This window comes from Anolis carolinensis, chromosome 3 (genome assembly GCF_035594765.1).
Source record: "Anolis carolinensis isolate JA03-04 chromosome 3, rAnoCar3.1.pri, whole genome shotgun sequence".
NCBI classification, from domain to species: Eukaryota; Metazoa; Chordata; class Lepidosauria; order Squamata; family Dactyloidae; genus Anolis; species Anolis carolinensis.
The window spans coordinates 166,889,973-166,912,214 of record NC_085843.1 but is presented as its reverse complement, the minus strand read 5'-3'; the positions used below and the strand labels follow the sequence as shown (position 1 = coordinate 166,912,214).

At 39.2% G+C, this 22,242-nt stretch overlaps 1 protein-coding gene across 45 annotated transcripts in view; it reads right to left on the bottom strand.

The window, feature by feature from the left end:
- The window catches only part of ank3 (ankyrin 3), a 586,147-nt gene that overhangs the window by 164,254 nt on the left and 399,651 nt on the right, over positions 1-22,242 (bottom strand). For 31 of the 45 annotated variants that reach the window (XM_062977313.1, XM_062977317.1, XM_062977314.1 and 28 more), the window contains 5 exons: positions 19,837-20,022; positions 18,966-18,989; positions 17,568-17,666; positions 16,532-16,630; positions 6,754-6,852 (listed from right to left, as the gene is read on the bottom strand). In XM_062977313.1, the coding sequence (XP_062833383.1) occupies positions 6,754-6,852; positions 16,532-16,630; positions 17,568-17,666; positions 18,966-18,989; positions 19,837-20,022 (507 nt within the window). The remainder of the gene's footprint in view (positions 1-6,753; positions 6,853-16,531; positions 16,631-17,567; positions 17,667-18,965; positions 18,990-19,836; positions 20,023-22,242) is intronic. The other 14 variants (XM_062977304.1, XM_062977306.1, XM_062977307.1 and 11 more) reach the window with 1 other exon arrangement.

The window sequence follows — 22,242 nt, the reverse complement described above, 5'->3', positions numbered from 1 at the left end:
GAAATGCATTTTAAATCCTTACTCAGACTGTATCTACACTGCCATATAATTCAGATTATCAAAGCAGATACTCCAGATTATCTGCTTTGAACTGGATTATGAGTCCACACTGCCATATAATCCATTTTAAAGCAGATAATCTGGATTTTATATGATAGTTTAGAAGGGGCCTCAGGCATAAAACCCACTGGATGACTCTTGGTTACAAGCCACGATCTTTCATGCATGCCTCACATCACTGCTGGAGAAATGTGGAGATCGCACACTCAGTTTTAAAAGCTTAGAAGAAAGGCATGATAAAAAATTAATCAGTAAATTAATAGTACCTCCGAAGAGTCGCATGCTTAGAATAGGACTATGTGGAGACATCAGCAAAAATTGCTGCTGTACCTACAGGCTGCTTTTCAGTGTCTCAGGGAAATGGGGATTTATTCACATTATAGAATTATAGTGCAGTTGTCATGGGAAAAGCCTTTACAATCCTCAATTAGAACACTCCAGTGCCTCACCAAACTACAAACCCCGGGATTCCCCAGGATGGAATCATGGCAGATGAAACAGAATAATAGTGCTACGATAGTATAATGTGAATGGGCTATCGCTTGGATACTGTGGGAGGAAAATACGTTTGGCTGAATTCGGCAGGACTCCTATGTGTTTAGTATTCCTCCATATGGAAGCATCCACAGAAAAGGGCATGTAATCAACAGTTTGCCTGGTTTATTTTCATGGGAGAGTGAGGGTCCTTCCAGACAGGCCTTATATCCTAGGATCTGATCACAGGTTTTCTATTTATCCCAGATTATCTGGCAGTGCTGACTCATATAATCGAGTTTAAAGCAGAAAACATAGGATCAGATCTTGGGATCGGATTATCTGTTTGGTGGGCTGTAGCACAGCTGGTAAATCACCAGCTGTAATAAGATCTACCAACTGAAAAGTGGCCAGTTCGAAGCCTGGTCGGGGTGAGCGCACGACCGTCAAGCCCAGCTCACTGTTTACCTAAGCAGTTCGAAAACAACTTAGAGCTGTAAGTAGAAAAATTAGGTACCGCAAATTGTGGGGGAGGTATTTCAAGACAACATACCACCTTCTGTCTGTCTGTTCTGTTCTGTTCGTCCAAACGGCATTGAATGTTTACCGTGTATGTGTACTGTGATCCGTCCTGAGTCCCCTTAGGGAGATAGGGCGGAATATAAATAAAGTGTTGTTGTTGTTTGGTTGTTTTGTTGTTGATGTTGTTGTTGTTATTATTATTATTAGGAGGAGGAGAGAGGGGGGAAAAACCCAAATGGGATCTAGAATGGTATCAAATAACACTGTGTCACATCCTATTAGTAACACCCATGGTAATAGAAGGAAAGCCATTAGCATCTCAAATGTCATCCTTGTATAGTCATTTAATTAAAAGCCATTATTATTATTATTATTATTATTATTATTATTATTATTATTATTTGAAACACAACAAGATGAGTCCACAGCAGACACTCTGCTGGCTGTTGTATTGGATCACACATCGGACACTTCCCAAGAGTCTAGGATTGTATGATGTATCGGTGAATAATGCGTGCAGATCCCAGTAAGGTGGCCTTCTGCAGCTGGGAGATGGTAATTTTGTCAGCGCCGATTGTGTTTAAGTGCAGGCCAAGGTCTTTAGGCACTTCACCCAGTGTGCCGATCACCACTGGGACCACCTTGACTGGCTTGTGCCAGAGTCTTTGCAATTCGATCTTTAATTCCTCATATCATGTCAGCTTTTCCAGTTGTTTCAATCATGGTGTCACCTGGGATTGCTACATTGACAATCCATACTTTGTTTTTTAAGACGATCGTGAGGTCAGGAATGTTGTGCTCCAAAACTCTGTCTGTCTGAATTCGGAAGTCCCAGAGTAGCTTGACATGTTCATTCTCTATAACTTTTTCTGGCTTTTGATCCCACCAGTTCTTTGTCGCAGGCAGATGGTATTTGTGGCCAATGAATAATCTGAGCAACAGTGTTATGCCTCTGCTTGTAGTCTATCTGTGCAATCTTCTTGCAGCAGCTGAGGATGTGATCTATTGTTTCATCTGCTTCCTTGAGGAGTCTACATTTGGGGTCTGTCGTCGACTTTTCAATTTTTGCTTTGATGGCATTGGTTCTAATGGCTTGTTTTTGGGCTGCCAGAATCAGGCCCTCCGTCTCCTTTTTTAAAGTTCCATTTGTGAGCCACAACCATGTTTTTTCTTTGTCAATTTGGCTCTCATTTTTTTCCCAGGAACTGTCCATGGAGAGCCTTCTTTCGCCAGTTTTCTCCTTCTCTGGATTGTGTTTTTACGATATTCACTCTTTGTCTTTTGAACTTGAAGCAGTTTACTACTGTTGACTTCCCTCAATGTTGGTTCTTGACTGCCTTTCACATAATCTGCCAGGGCATGTTTCTCTTCTTCTACTGTTTGTTTCACTTGCAGAAGCCCTCTACCTCCTGATTTTCTGGGCAGGTAAAGTCTGTCGACATTGCTACGCGGGTGTAATGAGTAGTGGATTGTCATCAGTTTTCTTGTTTTTCTGTCCAGATCATCTAGCTCTGCTTGTGTCCAGTTCACAATTTCAGCAGTGTTATCTAATGACGGCTATGGCCCAGGTGTTGATAGCCTTGATCATATTTCCACCATTTAATTTGCTCTTCAAAATCTTTCTGACTCTTTGGATATATTCTTTGCTGACCACATTTTTCACATACCCATGCTTGATATTGTCCAACTGTAGCATGCCCAGATATTTATAGGTTCCAGGCTGATTGCATTTTATAGTTTGTCCATTTGGCATCTCTATGCCCTCACTGTAATTTTCCCTTTCTTTAATGCCACTGTGGCACATTTGTCTAGGCTGAACTCCATACTGATGTCAGTGCTGAAGATTCTGACTGTGTTGGTCAGTGACTGGATTTCTGTTTCTGATTTTCCGTAAAGCTTTAGATCATCAATCTACAGCAAGTGGGAATTTTTTGGTGAATTTCTTGCTGTTTGGTAGCCCAGGTTTGTTTTCTGTAGAATTACTGACAGAGGGACCATTGCAATGATGAACAGCAGTGGTGACAGTGAGTCACTCTGGAAAATTCCTCTCTTGATATTGACAGTTCCATTATATTATTATTATTATTATTATTATTATTATTATTATTATTATTATTATTATTATTATTTAGGGCTTGTCTGGAAGGGCCCTGAGAAACAGGTTGTCCTCTTTTCCTGCTCTGCATGGAAATTGTCTGAAAAATTAAAGAACAAGCTGAACCTTTTTCATAAGTTTAGTTCTATTTTTTATTTTAAAAAACTACAATAGAATTATGAAACCAAAAGAAGCAGGTTTTTTAAAACTCAGAAAACCAAGGATGTCAGTTCTGCATGAGTTACATCCCCACCCTATTTTAAGATGATGGATAATTGCAGTTGCTCTGTGCCATGCGAATGGGTTCATTAATGTCATTTACAAGTTCTCCCGTCTCTTCTTTAAAATACCTGGTCAAAATTATCATATCAGAGAACAAAGATTCCAAATGCAGAACTCACATTCATCTTTAATGTGAAGCAACTATTCTTCTGAAGGAGGAGAGGTGCATGTATATTACAGTAGAAGAGTTGCTTTGCTGAACAGTTACATAAGTCTTTTTCTAGGCCAGCATCCTGCCATGACCGTTGTACAAAACAGGACTTTCAAATTCAGAAGCGTTGGATCATTTTTCAAGGTTTTGGAAGCACAGCTGTTGATTTAATTCTTGAAAGAGCTACTTCTAAACTCTTTTTTTCTCCCAAAACGGGAGAAAGCATAATGTCTTTTAAATTAGTATTCCCAGGCAAGTGACTAACAATGATAAAAAAATGATAATAGCAATTCACTTGTGTCATTAAGTAATGATGAAGTTTCATAGTGGAATAACATGAAATACAGTGTTCCCTCAGTACTTTGCAGTTCACTTTTCGTGGATTCGCTGTTTTGCGGTTTTTCAAAAAACTCTAAAAGAATATTATAAATCCTAAAAATTTACAATTTACAGCTTAAGGAAAGGAGGAAGGAGAAGCTGAAGGGAGAGAAAAGGAGCCCAAGCGGCAACGGGAGGAGAAGGAGGCGATTTATCAACACACGATTGGTTGATAAAACTTAAAATAGTGTATAACTACTAAAATAATGTATAAATATTAAAATAAATATAGTGTCCCTGCTTTGCGGATTTCCACTTATTGAGGGTGGTCCCGGAACATAACCCCCGCGATAAGTGAGGGAACACTGTATCAGCTTGTATATCACAAAGCCATGATGGCAACAAGCAAACACATTATATAGGAGAAAGGCAGGGTATAAATAAAGGAAATAATATTAATAATATTTTGCAGAGACAGGAAGAGTTTTGTTTTGGATTACAGCTCACAGACTCCCCCAGCAAGCTTCCTCATTAGCCATACTAGCTAGAGCAGTTATTCCCAACATTTTTTTGACCAGGGCCCACTTGACCACTTTGACTAGGGCCCATTTGACCAGGGACCACTTTGACCAGGGACAACTTGAACAGGGACCACTTTGACCAGGGACCACCCAAAGGGTTACAAATCAGTTTTTGGTCAACGTTAGATTCGGTTTGGTTACTTGGGGTGCTGATTCAGAAAATTGCATTGTATAGACCACATCAGCTCAAATTTCTGAAGCAGAACATATGCCATCCAGTAGTCACCATCTACTCGCCCACAGAAAACCATATTTAATAATCTAGAGCTGATGTGGTCTGTCCAATGCAATAGTCAGCTCTGCGGAAAGGAGCGGAAATAAAATTAATAAAATAAATAAAGAGGAAGGAGATTCGGAGACTGGATTTTTGTTCTCATGGCCCACAGGTCGAGAACCACTAAGCTAGAGGATACTTGCTGGAGGATATTTGGAGCTGTAATCCAACAAAATAGGTGTTTGCCCATGGGCCTGGCATCAAGGCCTAAAGGACTGAGGTCTCAAGTGAAGCAGATAGAGAAAATGCTCAGTAAATTAGCAAAGAAGTGCAAAAGGTCAAACTTTCAGTTGCCGGATTCCAACAAATTGCCTTTTGGTGCAATTTATCCGGAACAACAAGGGAATGAAAACTATACGCATAGTTTTCAAAATGTACTGTCCCAAAATCTAATGATCAAAAATATTTTTTAAAGTCTAAAACCACTTCTTAAGCCACTTAGCATTTTTTTAAGTCAGTTTGGACAAAGCTGCACACTCCTGCTTCTTTGTGGCTTAAAGAGGGACTAGGAGTGAAGTAGAGTGCGGATAGTTGAAGACTGAATTGTTTTTAATAGTAATTATGTTTAATATTGTTTTAATGTTTGTATATTTATATATTTAAAATTATATTGTAACACTTCTAATGTTAGCCGCTTTGACATCTCCTTATGGGGAGAAAAAGTGAGATATAAATAAACAGGAGGAGGTGATGAAGAGGAGGAGGAGGAGGAAGAAGAAGAAGATCCTCTGAATAGGTTCTGGCTTCAGGTTCTCAAGCCTTGTGCATGACTTGTGCAATGAATTAAAAAAGAGTACGAAGTGAGAACAGGCAGTATACAAATAGTTCAAAGATTTGAACAGCTTTGAGTCCCCTTCGGAGGAAATAAAATGGGGAATAATAATAATAATAATAATAATAATAATAATAATAATAATAGAAGAAGAAGAAGAAGAAGAAGAAGAAGAAGAAGAAGAAGAAGAAGAAGAAGAAGAAGAAGAAGAAGAAATGAAGGGCAGTGTTCTTCAGGTGCACACAAACAACTTTTTATTCCCTACTATTTTTAAACACATACATCATTAAATGAAGCCAAAACCTTCAAACCCATAAACCCTGTTTGACAAGATTCTACTGTGGGAAAGTGGATAAATCTTCAAGCAATTATAATTTTGTCATACCTATTTGTATCCGGAAAATAGTCATATGAACTGGGCTAGAGTTGAAAGTGGGGAAAAACATGTCTCATCATGAGAAACCTGATTATTATATGGCACAGACAAAGAGTGAGCCCAGGAAGGAGTTCCAAGTTTATTGAAAATGTTGCACAGTTGAGACAGAGTGAAAGAGGAGAGAATAACATAGCTCTCTATGTGTATACATTTATCATGCCTTCTTCTCAGCTTTATAGTCAAGTCCAATATGAAGTCCTATATCAGGCCCCTTCCACACTGCCAAATAAAATCCAAATTATTTGTTTTGAACTGGATTACATGACAGTGTAGTCTCATATAATCCAAATCAGATAATTTGGATCTGGATTATATAGCCATGTAGATCCTGCCTATGACTCTACGGACAAGGAGTCGAATCCCTATTCAGCCAGATACCCACTGGCAAAGCTTGGACAAGTCACGCTTTCCAAGCCTCAAAGGAAGGAAATGTCAACTACTTTCTGAACAAATCTGAGCAAGAAAATCTAGTGATCAGTTTGTTTTAGGATTGACATAAGTCAGTAATGATTTGAAGGCAAACAACAATACAAATTTTTTCACTCAATGACAGAGGTTGAAGATGATATCTACCAGAATTTTTGAGCTAGCATGAGGGCTCTAGAAGATTTTGGGCAATGTGTTTCCAAAACAACAACAACAACAACAACAACAACAACAACAACAACAACAATCAAAACTTTTCTAAGTTTTGCTAATGACTGAGCAGAGATATTGGCATGCCCACCAAATAAAAAATACTGAGGAAGATCCTAATATTTCTCTCCACCTCCCAAATTTCACATTACCTTTGTTTTAGAAAGAATGGGAGCTCCTCGGTCAAGCAGCATACGCACAACTTGTTCATGGCCACTTCGTGCCCCACAGTGGAGAGGCGTCAGACCATCCTATGGAATATGAAAGGCACAACTTATCATTTTGACACATAAAGTAATAAAATACTGTTACCATACTGAAATAGTAGTTTATGCTCTCTCTTTTTCCACTTTTATGGGGGTTAGGGGCACAGCTTCCAACAAAAGCAGAAAAACTATCAATATCTCGAGGGAGAGGCGATGAGGTGCTGCTGCGGCTTCACTTACTCTGCGGACCCCGTCTTCTTTCCAATATAAGCTCATAGATAATTAAAACAGCTAGTGTAAAAATCGTGAAAATTGAGGGATGTCAGTACAGTACTATCTCCTAGGCCCCTTCTACACTGCCATATAACCCAGATTTTCAAAGCAGATAATCCACATTTTCTGCTTTGAACTGGATTATTTGAGTCTATACTACCATATAATCCAGTTCAAAGCCAATAATCTGGATTTCATATGGCAGTGTAGAAGGGGACTAAGGCAGCTGGTTCTGGGTGTTTTCAAACCTTAGCAAACTATTCACCATTCAGTTATTACTGTACTTCTTCAACTGTAAAATGCCATTGATTGTAAGACACACCCTAATTTCAGTACCACCAACAAAAACACATAAGGCACACCTGCCATTCTAAGATGCACCCAATTTTTAAAGATGTTTATATAGGGAAAAAGTGTGTCTTAGAATTGAAAAAACACAGTATTATAGTTTTTACTTCTACGGAAGGAAAAAAGGCACTCATGTGATTTTCTGATTTAGTTGTCAGAACAACTTGAAAGACCTTTGGCACTGTTGGACTTTGATTTGGTAACGGATGTGCTGTTCCAACCCTGTAAGTGCCAATGTCTTAGGCTGGGCTATTTACATTTCTAGTCAGACAATGTCCTAGAGTTCAATTTTTTTTCTTGCTGTTCCATAATTTCCACAAATGGTTAATCTTATCTGGGCTACTAACAATTTTTCCCCAAATGCTTTATAACCATGTTGTGCCTACACACCTTAGAAAAACATAAAATATTGAATTAAAGTTTAACGAAAGCCATTACAACTAGTACCATCTCAACATATAATGCTACATTAAAAACATAAGGCATATACAGAATTTAAAAAGCAAAGGAAAATGTGTTTAAAAGGTGACAAAGTCATTCAGTTTCATCATTTGATACATTAAGAATGTAAGACAAGAATAACATTTGTTACCAGCAACACCAATAACAGCAAGAGTGTCAGGCCCCTTCTACGCTGCCATATAATCCATATAATTACAAAGAATTATAGAATCATAGAGCTGGAAGAGACCTCATGGGCCATCCAGCCCAACCCCCTGCCAAGAAGCAGGAAAATCGCATATCTGTTTTGAACTAGATTATATGAATCTACACTGCTATATAATCCAGTTCAAAGCAGATAATCTGGATTTTATTTGACAGTGTAGATGAGGCCTTAGACCCCTTCTACACTGCCCTATATCCCAGGATCCGATCCCATATTATCTGCTTATCCCAGTTTATCTGGCAGTGTAGGTTCATATAATCCAGTTCAAAGCAGACAATCTGGGATCAGATTCTGGGATACAGGGCAGTGTAGAAGGGACCTTAGTGAAAATGACCCAGAACATTGATCCTGTTTCATTTTATAGATGTACAGGCCAAAACACATTTTACCTGTTGCCTTAGGTTTTTTTCATTATGATTGAATGCTGTCTTACTGTCTATGCAATACAGGAAATGTTTTACAGCTTTCAAGAAACATAAAACTACCTTTAATGTAAAACTATCTGGTCTGAGTTTTGAGCAAAAAGCAAGCCCAAGATTCAGCTTATTAAAATGAGACAGGATCATTCACATGTGGTCCCTCTGCGAAAGGATTAAATCCAAGGATTCCAAATAAATCCAAGTCTTCATGCGAAAACACTGAATGAAAATGACATTTCAAAATGACAGCAAGATGAAACTTGTAAACAGCATCTGTTTAGCATGCAATTTAAGCATCACTCCAACCCTCTTATTTATTTACAAAGTTATCAATCAACTCTTTCCTAAGCACTTCAGGGTTTTGCTTTTAAAAGCATTTTGATGCATTTGGAGCACGAAGGATCCTCATATTAACATTGCAATAGTACACAGTAGGTTGGAAATAGCAAGGTGGTTCCTCCTGAATTCCTAAACTCACGCTTTGAAATTCTGCCCAGTAATGACATTTTTTAAAAAATCCTCAGAACATGCTTCCAAGCAAAGTACTGTAATGACTGAAATACATCTGTGAGCTTTACATCATCATTTCATTTGTCAAAAGACCTTGTGTGGAGCCCTTTCACACCATACCATTATAGCATCATGATCCCACTTTAACTCTCATGGCTGCATCCTGTGAAATCCCAGGGTTTGTAGCCTGCAGATGAATACTAAGCACCTTCCTTAAAATGCCAATCCCAGGAATCTGTAGGAGTGAACCTTGCCAGTTGAAGTGGAATCATAGTGATATAACAATGCAGTGTGAAAGGGTTCCCGGTCTGGGGAGGCTAGGTCTGAAGACACTCATAAAGGGGCAAAAGCGTGAAACAATCCAGGTCTTTGCAAAGTACTTTTTAAAAAAAATAGCAATACAAATGTCATCAAGCTTACATTTAGGCTGGATCTACACTGCCATATAATCCAGTTCAAAGTAGGTAATTCCTATGGCAGTGTAGATTAGGCCTTATTTTAATCAGAATGTTGTGACTCAGCTGGAACCTCAGAGTGACTCTGATGGGGATTATGGGATTCAGGTTCAAGATGACTCTGATGGGAATTATGGAATTCAGGTTCAGAGTGTCCCTGTTGTAGAAGATGAGGAACAGCAGCAGGGAATGGTGTTGATGATACTGAAACTAGCCAGGTGCAAACTGACTCAGAAAAGGAGGATGATTCTCAGTCAAGCTGGCTGGCCTTGACAAAACTGAATCTTTAGATTGAGCTGGCTGTTGGAATTCAGGGTTTGCAGGAGTGTTAGAATAGCAAACAAGGAGGGCAGAGGCCAAAGAAATGCTTTCATGCTATGCAAAGGGTATTAAAACAGTGTGTTGGGAGACAAACCTTTGTCAAAGCAACTTCTTGCTCGAGCCAAGAAGCAAGCTCTCATTTTCCTGAATTATCTTGCAGCCTTTGTATGTTCATGTTCATGGGACTTTGTCATGCTCTAATGGGACCTTGTTTATTCCTTATGACTTCTTGGATTATTCTTTGAAGCCTTGTTTTGCAACAATCTTTTGGAACTTTACTTTTGCTTTTAAAGGACTGTTTATTTTCTATTTCCTAATAAACTACAAAAGACTTTAACCTGTGTGCAGCCTGGTGTATTAAGCAAGATGAAACTAGCCTGAGGTACGACACAGAAGTTCTAAGATTCTGGTCTTTTAAGCAGGCACAAATCACTGGGAAGAAGGCACAAGTTCTCTTTGCCATAGAAGAAGAGAATAGAGCCTAGACATCCTAAAGGCATCAAGTCCTGACTGATATTGAAAGCTAAACAAAGTGAGTCCTGGTTAGTACTTTGATGGGAGACTGCCAACGGATACCAGGTGCTGCAGATGACATTTCAGTGAAAGAAACTGTCAAAAGCACACCTTGCTTAAGAAAATCCTATGAAAGTCGGCGCTATCATAAGTTGGCAAGTGAGCTAAAGGCACACACAGGCACACATACAATAAAATAAAAGCGCTCCAAGATTTATTTTCATCTTCCAGAGCATGGAAATAATGGATGTTTGAGAGAGCAAGGGCTCTTCCACAAATCCCAGAATATCAAGACAGAAATCCCACATTATCTGAATGTGGACTCAGATAACCCAGTTCAAAGCAGATATTGTGGGATTTTCTACCTTGATATTCTGGTATATAGGGCTGTGTGGCAGGGCCCCAGGAGACTCTGGCCCCCATAATCCCTTATTCATGCTATAAAGGGGATTCTGAGGCTTGTAGTCCAAAATAACTTTCCTTAGTCCTGTTCTGAGTCCAGAAGCTATCTTTAAGATATCAAGCTTGAAATATCTTGCGGTTAATCTACAGGCCCTTCCACACCGCCATATAACCCAGAATATCAAGGCAGATAATCTACAATATCTGAACTGGGTTATCTGAGTCCACACTGCCATATAACCCAGTTCAAAACAGATAATGTGATATTTTATACAGCTGTGTGGAAGGAGCTTGAGATTAAGTCCTCTTCCCTCATTTTATCTTGCTAATTCATATTTTGATTAAGGTATACCTCTCTGATAGGTGAATCAATAAACCGAAGTCTGAGTTTCGGAAGAAGTACACTTTCAGAAATAGAATGAATGAAAGATACATTCTTGAGTTCTATGCAATTTACCAGAAACTACTTCATTTTCATGTATCCAAAATGGCATAGAAAAGGAAACAAGCCATTGAACATGATGTGAAAATCAACTAGTTTTAAATGCTGATGGCACGGGAGGAGATAGAGGTTAAAAAGTGAATGCTGCACATTCATAAAAATTACACCATTTCTGAAATAAGGGCTTTCCAGTATGTTTGTTTTCTGGGCACATATAAAGTAGGAATATATGAAGCATAAAATATATTACTGGCATTAGAGTGCATCAATCCACTGATACAACAGTCCTGCAAAAACTCAGGGAAACCATCCAGAGATGATTATGGCTACTGGCAGATTAAGGGCTTCCTAAGTGTACGCTGACAAAGATTAAATGTATCATCTCTTTTATCTAGTCTTCCAGAGGAGCTTGTAGATATGTAAGACCAAAAGAAGAGTGATTCTTTAGATGAAGAATTAGAGTAACAATATTTACATAAATAGTGACTCTCCTGTTTGTTTTCTAATAATCAAAAGAACAACATGCTTTCTATGAGGTGCCATCAAACTTGAGCTGTACATGAATTACAACTGCAATACTTCGTTATTTATTACCCAAATCCCCAGGTTGGACTTGCCTAAAGTCCCTTCCACACTGCCATATACAATCCAAATTATCTGCTTTGATAATCTGGATTATATGGCAGTGCAGAAGTGGTTTAATTCACATTGCTGTACAAAAGCAGAGGGGTAACACACATGGATGTCAGCCCAACAATTCCCCTCCTAATCTTTCTGTGTTGCTGGGGAAGGTTCCCCCCTCTGCAAAGTGAATCAGGTTCAGTTTAATGTAATTATAGAGTTCCATATGACTGGAAACCGTCATAAGGAAGACTTTTCTATTCCATTGAATTCTGTAACTGGTTCTACTTACCTGGCTTCCCAGGATCTGATCCCAGGTTATCTGCTTTGAATTGGACTATATGAGTCTCCACTGTGAGATAATCTGGGATAAACAGATAACCTAGGATAAGATCTTGGGATATAGGTCCAGTGTATAAGGGGTCACAGTGATACTATCTTTTCAGGTCGCCCTCTGAAAAGAAAGGGAACAAGGATGCCCCCTTATTTCATGCAACAGAACACATTTGAATACAGCTACTGCCCTCCATACCTATGGTATACACGCCACTCAAAATCAGATTTTCAAACAAATGTAATCTTTGTTTCATACAGAGATTAATTTGACAGCTCCTAGACACCAGCAGTGGACATACTCAATTACCGTGCTAGCTGGAGTTAGGAATGGAATGGGAATCTCTGCAATTAGGAGTTTGAAATCCCTTAATAACAGTGATTCCCAACCTGGGGTCCCCAGATGTTTTTGGCATACAACTCCCAGAAATCCCAGCCAGTTTACCAGCTGTTAGGATTTCTGGGAGTTGAAGGCCAAAAACACCTGGGGTTGAGAACCACTGCTTTATAACCTGTATTTAGTATGCACTCAATTTTAGAGGTCTCCATGCTGCTCTGCAACTTTTAGTGGTTATTGTAAACCAGGTTAACGGGGTTTGCCCGGTTTAGCTATGCACTAAGAAAGGTCAGGGCTCTTCCAGACAGGCCCAATGATGCGTGGCCTGTCGGGCTTTTATCTGAGGCATTCAAACGACACCTCAGGTAAAAGCAAATTAATTTGGGACAAATTTGTCCTGAATTAATTAGATACCCCATTAGACCTGGATTTTCCTGAAAGGCCCAGTTCTAATGGGGTATTGCCCTAGGAGTACTTGTGGGTGAGTCCCCACGGCCGTCTTGCTTCTTTGGGCTTCTAAAAGCCCGGTGGAGCAAGATGGCACTCACCCCCTCTCTAACCCACCTAAAAACTTGTAAAAACATACTGGGCCCCATTACAACTGTTCTGGAGTCTTCCTAGCTCATAGAAATTATGGGGGGCGGGGTTTCACTCCCCCCCAGTATCCTGATGTGTCATTACTACATGTCAGGAAGACTCTAGGACTGCTGTAATGGTAACCCGGTAAATTTCAACTTGTGCACCAGTTGCACCTGTACCTTGGGAAATCAGACTTGGCCATGGTGGTCTACGCTCTTATTACATCCCAAATAGATTAGTGCTCTACGTAAGTTCAGAAGCTTCAAATAGTCCAAGGGGCGGCAGCCAGATTGCTCACAGGAGCGGCGTACAGCACACAACTCCCCTGTTACTTCAGCTCCACTGGCTGCCAGTCTGCTCCGAGCACAATTCAAAGTGCTAGCTTTAGGCTATAAAGCCCTAAATGGTTCCGGTCCAGCTTACCTATCCGAACGTATCTCCCTCGATGAGCCATCTTGGAGGTTAAGGTCATTGGGGGAGGCCCTGCTCTCAGTCCCACCACCCTCACAAGCTCGACTGGTGGGAATGAGGGACAAGGCATTCTCAGTGGTGGCCCCTTGACTGTGGAACTCCCTCCCTAATGAAATCAGAGCACCCCTCCATCCTGTCTTTCAGGAAAAATGGTAAGACATGTTGTAGAACCAATCATTTGAGCATTAATTGTAGCAGTGCAATAATGAGAATAATTTAAGATGGTTCACTAATGGATAGACCTTGGACTATGAGTTTGAACTTGCATGATTTTAATTGATGTTTTAATGATTGATGTTGTAATACTGGTTTTTAATTGAAACTGTTATTTTTGGAATTGTACGTTCGGCATTGAATGGCTGCCTGTTGTGAGACTGCCCTGAATCCCCTTCGGAGTGAGAAGGACAGGGCATAAGTTTTAGGGCAGTTTTGAGGTGGTCCCATGCCATTCTCGTGGTTACTGGGACACCCCACCAGGAAAGCCCATTTTTGGGAGGGAGGGGGGCATGTGGATTTAAATCCACACCAAAGCGGGTGTTTAAAATCCATGCCAAAGCGGGGTTTTTTGAAAAACCCACATCCATGTGGATTTAAACCATGTCTGGAAGTGCCCTTATAGGATGCTCCAGAGTTTGCCTGAAAGTGTAGTGCAACCCTACAGCTTCAGTGAAGTATAGGCAGGATAACCACGTTCAATTCAGATCAGTTTGCTGTCCACACAGGTCACCTTCCCCTGCATTTATCAGAACAGGAAAAAGGGGACGGATCAGACCCATGTCAGTGCTATAGTGGCTGCTAGACGGCCTCAGAGCTGTGTGTTCCCAATTCTCACAGTGAAGTCTTTTTCTAGTCAAAATGTTTCAAGAAAATAGGTAGATATTATTCTCACTGATAAGAAAAAAAAACAGGCATAATATAACAGGCAGAGTGGACGACAAGCACTCCTGCATATGCGAGAGAGGTTTTTCTGCCTCCACAATGCAGGCAGAAAAACAGACTTATACAGGGAGAAACTACTGTCTTTCTAGCTTAATAGAGTCTACATAACTGGCAGAAACTCCCCAGAGGTCCAGAAAAGGGTCTTGTTCTGGCCAAAAATGGTATCACAGAGTTTCTGCATGGAAGCTATATGTTCCCTCTCTGGGGAGTTTATCTAAGCATCCTTTCATTTTTTCTGGGCAATTTAATATATTGAGTTCTTTCACTCTGAATAATCTGACTTTGTGGTGCCATCAGTACATAGCTCCATGTGGGGAATGTGGAAGGAGAACAAATGCAGAATCCTTCAGGAGAGGAACAGTCAGGCTTTTCAGTCCATTATGATTGCTATGAAGATAGAAGTTGCCCCAATAGATCTTAAAGCTTATATGTGCAGCATGTTTTCCTGTAGATCCGAGAGCTGGCCTTTCAAGCTCAGCAGCAACATAGCTGATTGAAGATTACAAGTGCTTACTGCTAATCCTGGGTAAAATGTGCTTACTGTGTACGACAAACACAAATTCATCTTGGCAAGCAGAGTATCAGGCTGCCAAACTAAGTCAAGCTAACTTAATCAATGTACTAAGTGTGTTTTATTTACTTAAAATCTGTTCCGGAATATGGGGGGAAAGGAAAGACAACTGGAGAGGCACTGTTTTGTACAGGACTTTATGAAGCAAGCAGCAGTGTTTTTTTAAAAAAAAAAATCAGAAATTCTTCTGAAAAAAACAAGCAACAGACTTTTGCCATTGATGTTTTGTGCAGCTGTCAAAGCATGGAAACTGACCACTCTTTATTGGCTATCAGTGTTACTACCTTTAGTGTCTACATCAGTTGCCAGCTGCTAGGGACTGAAACAAAAAAGTTCATTTATATATCATGAAGCTAAACCTCAGATGAGATATAAAATCAATCCTGTAATTTTGGGAAACCACCTAGTTGAGGAGTCACTTCACAAGCGGAAAAGGAAAGGCCCTATGGGTTGGAAGTTATAGTCTAAATGGGGAGGTGAGCTGTTATCAGGGCTCAAGATATTGTAAAGCAGTGGTTCTCAACCTGTGGGTCCCCAGATGTTTTGGCCTTCAACTCCCAGAAATCCTAACAGTTGGTTAACTGGCTGAGATTTCTGGGAGTTGTAGGCCAAAACACCTGGGGACTCACAGGTTGAGAACCACTGTTGTAAAGGTATGTATAACTCCTACAGTGATTTCATCTCTTTATTGAAATGCTAATACTGGTGGTGGAAGGAGCATTTTTACACTGAGTGGCCCATTGCATGGCAACTCCTTTCAGTAATTGCCTTGCTCACAGGCTATTTCTTTGAAAAACCTTTGGATGTAATAGTCAAGATACTATACAAAGCAAACTCGTCCTCCTTCCCCCTTCCAAAGCAGCCCACGTCCACTTCAAAGCAAATTTAGACAACAGTTATGTTAAAACCACAAAATGAACACACTTGCTATACAATTGAAAATGGTAATCAAAAGATAAAAGCATAGCACCATTAAATTCTCTTTCTGGCTCATATAATCCAAAGTCTCACCTAATTAATACTCTTTCTTTGCCAGTAGAAAAGAAGAAAATGGATAAACCAAACTTCCTATGAAAGAGAAAAGCACAATCTAGGAGCAGCCAACAAAAAACAGCTCTTCCCTGTCCTAACCAAACATATCTGTGATGGTGGTGGAACCAAGAGAAAGATTTCCAACAAAGATCTTAAAACTTAGGCAGGCTTGTACAGGGGCACACGGTCTGTTTATTAGGAGTTTAGGTTGTTTTAGGGTAAATTATTACTAAGTACTGTCAGTTACAGAGCTTGGAAAAGTTATCCTTTTAGATTACAGCTAACACAATCCCATGGCCATACTGGTTACTTGGATGTGTTAGTAGAGTTCATCTCCTTTCCAGCTTGTTTTACTGTCAAGTGTTTCAAGGTCCCAAGGATTATTCATATAAAAATAAACCACACACACACAATAACTCATTTGGGCAAGGTGCAGCTCACATTTGTTCAACATAATAAAGGATAATACAATAATTCATAGTTAGTCTTACCCTCGTTTTGGCATCAATTTTTGCCCCTCTATCAAGAAGCAGCTTAACCATGTTGGTGTTCCCCCTCTTTGATGCTACATGCAAAGGAGTGATGTCATTCTGTGGGAGAAAACAGAAGCATCACAGTTATATTTATAGAATCATTCCCACTTAAATTACAAAGAATGTGCTATCCATATTTTTATTTGTTTCAGATTTATGCTACGCCCAGAATGCAACCCATCTCCCACAAAAGTAGAATTAAGTATGCATTTTCAGAGAATTTCTGTATGGCTTGTACTGGGCACCAGAGCCCAGTACGAATTCATATTAAAGAGCCCATTAGCTCTTGCAAATGGGACAATTGCTAGGGCAACCCCATGTATGTTGCTTTGAGTTCCATGAAGGTGATATAGAAACGTAACCCATAAAGACATCAAGTGAAAATAACTCTCACCACCCAACCACTTCTTTCTGTGCCATCTTCAATGGCATCCAAAATCTGCTGCCTGGGGCAAAGACTCTGTGATGAGAGACTGCCAATGTATGCATACAGTTGAAAAGAAATTTCTCATCTTCATTTCAGACTCTGTTTAGCCAGACAACCATATGCAAATAGGCTGCACATTCAGGACAATTACGTGACAGGCTCACTCAGGCGCAAATATGCAAGATGTAGCGAGATGCTGTTCATGTCCTGCTGAATTACCCAAAAGTAGTAATGCTTTTACAATATTGAATATAAGCATCCATATTCAATCGACATATAAGTAAATCCCACTGATTCAATGGACTTTGGTCAGATTTCAAAATAGGATAATGTTAGACAGTCCCTCTTCAGTGTTCTATTATAGTGTTCAAAATCTGTCTGAACAAAACTTGTCTTCTGACTAATAAACTTAAATGCAATATTGGAATTGGTACATTCCTATACCTCCAGAGGTTCTACCGTATATCCGAGATAGTTAAAATAATAAAACACAGTTTGCATTAACCATGAATACATATTCTGCTTATACCAAGATTTTAAGGGAACTTCCTGAGAAATAGCACATACCCTTGCAGTAAAGTCCACAGCAGCACCACGATTTAAAAGCAGCGTAGCTACATTGATATTTCCATAGTGCGCAGCTATGTGGAGGGGAGTAAAGCCACTCTGGAAAAAGAAAGAAAGAAAGAAAAACAAACATACCGCAAAATATAAATTATTCTTTTTTAAAATGCCTCCCAGCAGCTCCTAAAATGTATGGCTTGCAGCATAGACAGAGTTCCATAAACAGAATTATATCAAGAGACACAGTGTGCATCCTTACTCAAGGTTCAGTGACTGAACTAATTCAAGGGTTGTTGGAAGACTGTGAATAGAAATACATCAGCAGACAGAGGAAGATGTGTTACTATTACTATTTTGGGAGAATATAAGCAGGACATGATGGTTGGCTCTTGTATGAGGAATATGCCAAAGAAAGTTAGTAGAATGAAAGTGTTATACTTTCACAAATCAATTTCTTACTGGAAATATCTACTTGTTATTAGTATTTTTACAATCCTTGGAAGTCTAACACTTGACAGAAGTTCAGACAAAGTCATGTGATAATAAATTGCTGAACAGATTTCATAAGTTCCAATCTGATGCAAATTAAAACATCAAAGTCCATTTCAATAGAGATGGATGTGAGCGATATTGCTAACACAAAATAATACAATTCCTTCTACAAAAGATAAAAGACCAGTCTTCTACAGTGATCAGTCATGAAAGGTTAATCTTACAGTATCCCAGATGTCAAGAGAAAGTGCCTAGCTGATCGTACTTGTTCAGTGAGTTGTTTTTAAGCCATTTAAAGCAAGATCCCCCCCCCCCAATAGTATGCTAAAACATGCAGCAATTCAGTCCCCACAATGTGTGAAACTTCATAGAGGGAACTTGACGCATTTCTAAAATCATCAGCAAGCCTCTTTAGCCATGCTAGCTGCCACTGTCTCCACTTGAAGAGGATTTTATACATATCTGAGTCACCTGGAAAATCCAACCTCCCCCCCTTTTTGGTTGACACTGATGTCCAAGTGTCATGCAGGAGCCTAAAGGGACCACGTCCTGGATGCAAAAGTGTGTCAGGGATGTCTGCAGCTTGTGACATGGCTGGTAAAACAGCCTGCTGGCACTGTTTCTTCTAATGCAGAATTGCTCTTTTCAGTGCTAGCAATTAGGTTCAAAGGAAAATTGCATGTCCGTTTTTAAATACACCTGTTTCAGCTGCAGAAAGCCCTGGTTTAGTCTAGAACTACATTCTTCTCTAGCACATGCTACTTGATTGAGTCTAAAGCAGGTCTACTCCTCTAAAAGGCAATGCAGAGAAGAAAAGGAAGGAATGATGCAGCAGCTCTACATTGTGAAAGAGTGATGATGCATATATATTTATATATACATATATATATATAATATTTTTATATATACCTCGGTCGTTCTATTCACCATCATCTAGGTTAACACATTTGGAAGCAAAGAAGGGGGAAAAAATGAACGGTTAGTTCTCTACCAGTGATAATGGATGCAGAAAGCTTTGTGACTGCTGTATGGGTGCTACAACAGAAGCACAAATAGGCACTAAAGGAAAGCATGGCTGAACGACAGGCTATCTCCCTCCCGAAACATGAATGCATGTGTATTTAAAATGAGGTTTCATAGTTTGCTCATAGTAAGAATCACGTTTCAAGAGCATTTCCTTGTTTCAGCCTTCAACTCTAACCTACTTCGACAAAAATCAATCTTCAGTTCCACACCTACCATTATGGAAGAAAACTACACCTAGCTCTGTTATACAATACGTAATAAATAAAAGCAGCTCAGGACAGCTTTAATTCCAAATTTAATTATTTAATCTCAACTGGACACATCAGCATTTATTTCTAATACCTAACAGCATGGAATCTAATTAATTTTTTTCCTTCATGGTTGTTGGCACAGTAGAATACTGAATGTAAACAGGCCTTCACAACTTGTGATCCATCACAAACACAGCCAGGGGTGGTGGGTGGCCTGCTAAAATCTCAGTAAACCTCCTGACTCATCTGTCTTCCTAAGGCTCCAAAAGCAGATGGCCTGACAAAACACACTCCAAAACTGGTGCGTTAAAAGTTGCTTTGGTGGATCACTTATAGGATAGGTCCAGCTTTCAACAATGCCATATATTATGCTACAATGTAGTAGAAAAACCTGAAATTGACAAGGATTTCTTATGAACATCTCTACATATTTTTTAGGAGAGAGACTGTATACATATATATGCTTCAGCACATACTGTTAACCAAATGAAATAACAACTAACCTTGGACTCCACATCGGCATTGTGGTCGTTCTGCAGCAATAGAGCGGCAGCCTTGGTATCATCCTTCCGTGCGGCGATGTGGAGAGCAGGGAGCCGAACTTTTCCCTTCGTGTCATTTTCAAGCAACAAGGAAACCACCTGATCATGACCCTGCTGAAGAGCCACTGCTAATGGCGTGAAGCCATCCTATCAAATGAACACATAACAACCATCAAGTAGAGATGCCTCTAGGGAAACCAGATTAGTGATGCACAAATTTTATAGGCAGCAGGAAGAGATCTGCATAAATCAAAATGCTTCAGGAGCACAGACAAAACACAGCGTGTAATGCTGGGCACAGAAACTAGCATGCTACCAGCTCTTGTAATGAAAAGGTGGCCATATTGTTCAAAAGTGGGTGGGAACATTGCACAAAGTTTTCTGAAAAATCAAAAAGCTGGAGATGTGGCTGAGCATAGAACATCCCTCCCTTTAGTGCAGAGCTTTCCAAACTGTGTATCGCAACATGTGTGTTGGTTGTAGTGTGTAGGTGAGCCATGCAAACAGAACAAAAAACATCTGTTTATGTGACCACTGAAACATGGATGCTTAACAATGCTTGATGACAAAATGTGAGCACCTTTATTTAATATTCCATGAAATATTCAAAAGCTGTGTCCATTCTATCAACCTTGTACATCCCGCTAAAATGGTAAGTAGCTATTTTATCAGCATAATACAAGTTTTTGAATTCTTGCACATTTTTACTCAAAAATGACAAAATATTGGAAATGTATCTTATTATTTTACCAATCATATTTTAAATATATATACAGTAGAGTCTCACTTATCCAACATTCTGGATTATCCAACACATTTTTGTAGTCAATCTTTTCAATACATTGTGATATTTTGGTGCTAAATTAGTAAATACAGTAATTACTACATAGCATTACTGCATATTGAACTACTTTTTCTGTCAAATTTGTTGTATAACATGATGTTTTGGTGCTTAATTGGTAAAATCATAACCTAATTTGATGTTTAATAGGCTTTTCCTTAATCCCTCCTTATTATCCAACATATTCGCTTATCCAACATTCTGCCGGCCCGTTTATTTTGGATAAGTGAGACTCTACTGTAACTGAAAAGCTTCCATATGTTGTGTTCCCATACATTTTGTTATGAACAGTTTATGTATGTGTCCGTATCTCTTATAAAGACTTAACCTTTGATTTGCATAATTTGTAAAAGTCCTTAACCTTTGCCTTTCTTGGTGAAGAATCTGGATTGCCTGGATATATAATTTTACTATATCCCATAACTGTACTGGTTTTAGGCTACTAGGATGTCAGCAAAGTACATTCCTTCCTAGAATTGGTAGCACTATGATTGTTTGACATAAACATTAGAAATTTATGAGAGACAAGGGCTGATCACAGAATACGTGCAAGCATTGCACACTTTGATATTGCAACTGAGAACAAAAGGATATACAGAACAAATATCAAATATAATTATCCCTCGACATTTGCTAGAGTTAGGGGCACAGAACCCTGCAAAAATGAACAAAACCACAAACACTATTTTATTTTTTTTACTGGAGAGAACATCTCACTAGGTCTTCCAGGACTAGAAGTAGATTACAAAATTGCATTGAAGGAGTTGGAGATGCCTATTGAGGCTTTCTCTCGAGGAATTTCTAGGTCTTCAAGGATAACTCTAGTAAAGTTGACCACAGAGCCATATTTTAACATCAGCAAAAATCAAACTCATAAATGTGGAGGAACAACTGTACTTTTATTCTTATACCCTAATTATGGGAGTAGAATTGGATTTACATGCTAGACATCTTAAAGTATGGTTTAGAATCAAATTTTGCATAGATGCTAGTATTTAAAACCTTCATTGTTCTTAAATGATTAACTTTAAAAGATGTTTCATACATGTTTACTTAGTTTTTAATGAATAATAGCTGTATATGTGTGAATATGTTAAGTGACTCAACTAAAAAGTGTTGGTGATATGAACATCATACTTGCAATAAACAGAATGGCTCATACACACACAACATTTGCATGCTAAATGATGAACTGAGAAACCTGGAAGTGTGAACCACCTACAAGTATTTCTGAAGGGCTTAGTAATTAAAATATTTCAAGTGCAGAAAAAGCAAGACACAGAGAAGCTAAACAGATTTTTTTAAATGCTAGATGAGAAGATTTGAAACTGATTTGACTCAAAGAGATAAATGTATACTAGGATCAACCTACAATTAACACTATGTAACAAAATTTGAAAAAAAAATCTGTTCTTGGTTTAAATGTGTTATTTTCTGTTTAATTGCCCCTGGTGGTGCAGCGGATTAAACTGCTAAGCTGCTGAATTTGCTGACCAAAAGGTTGATGGTTCAAATCCGAGGAACGG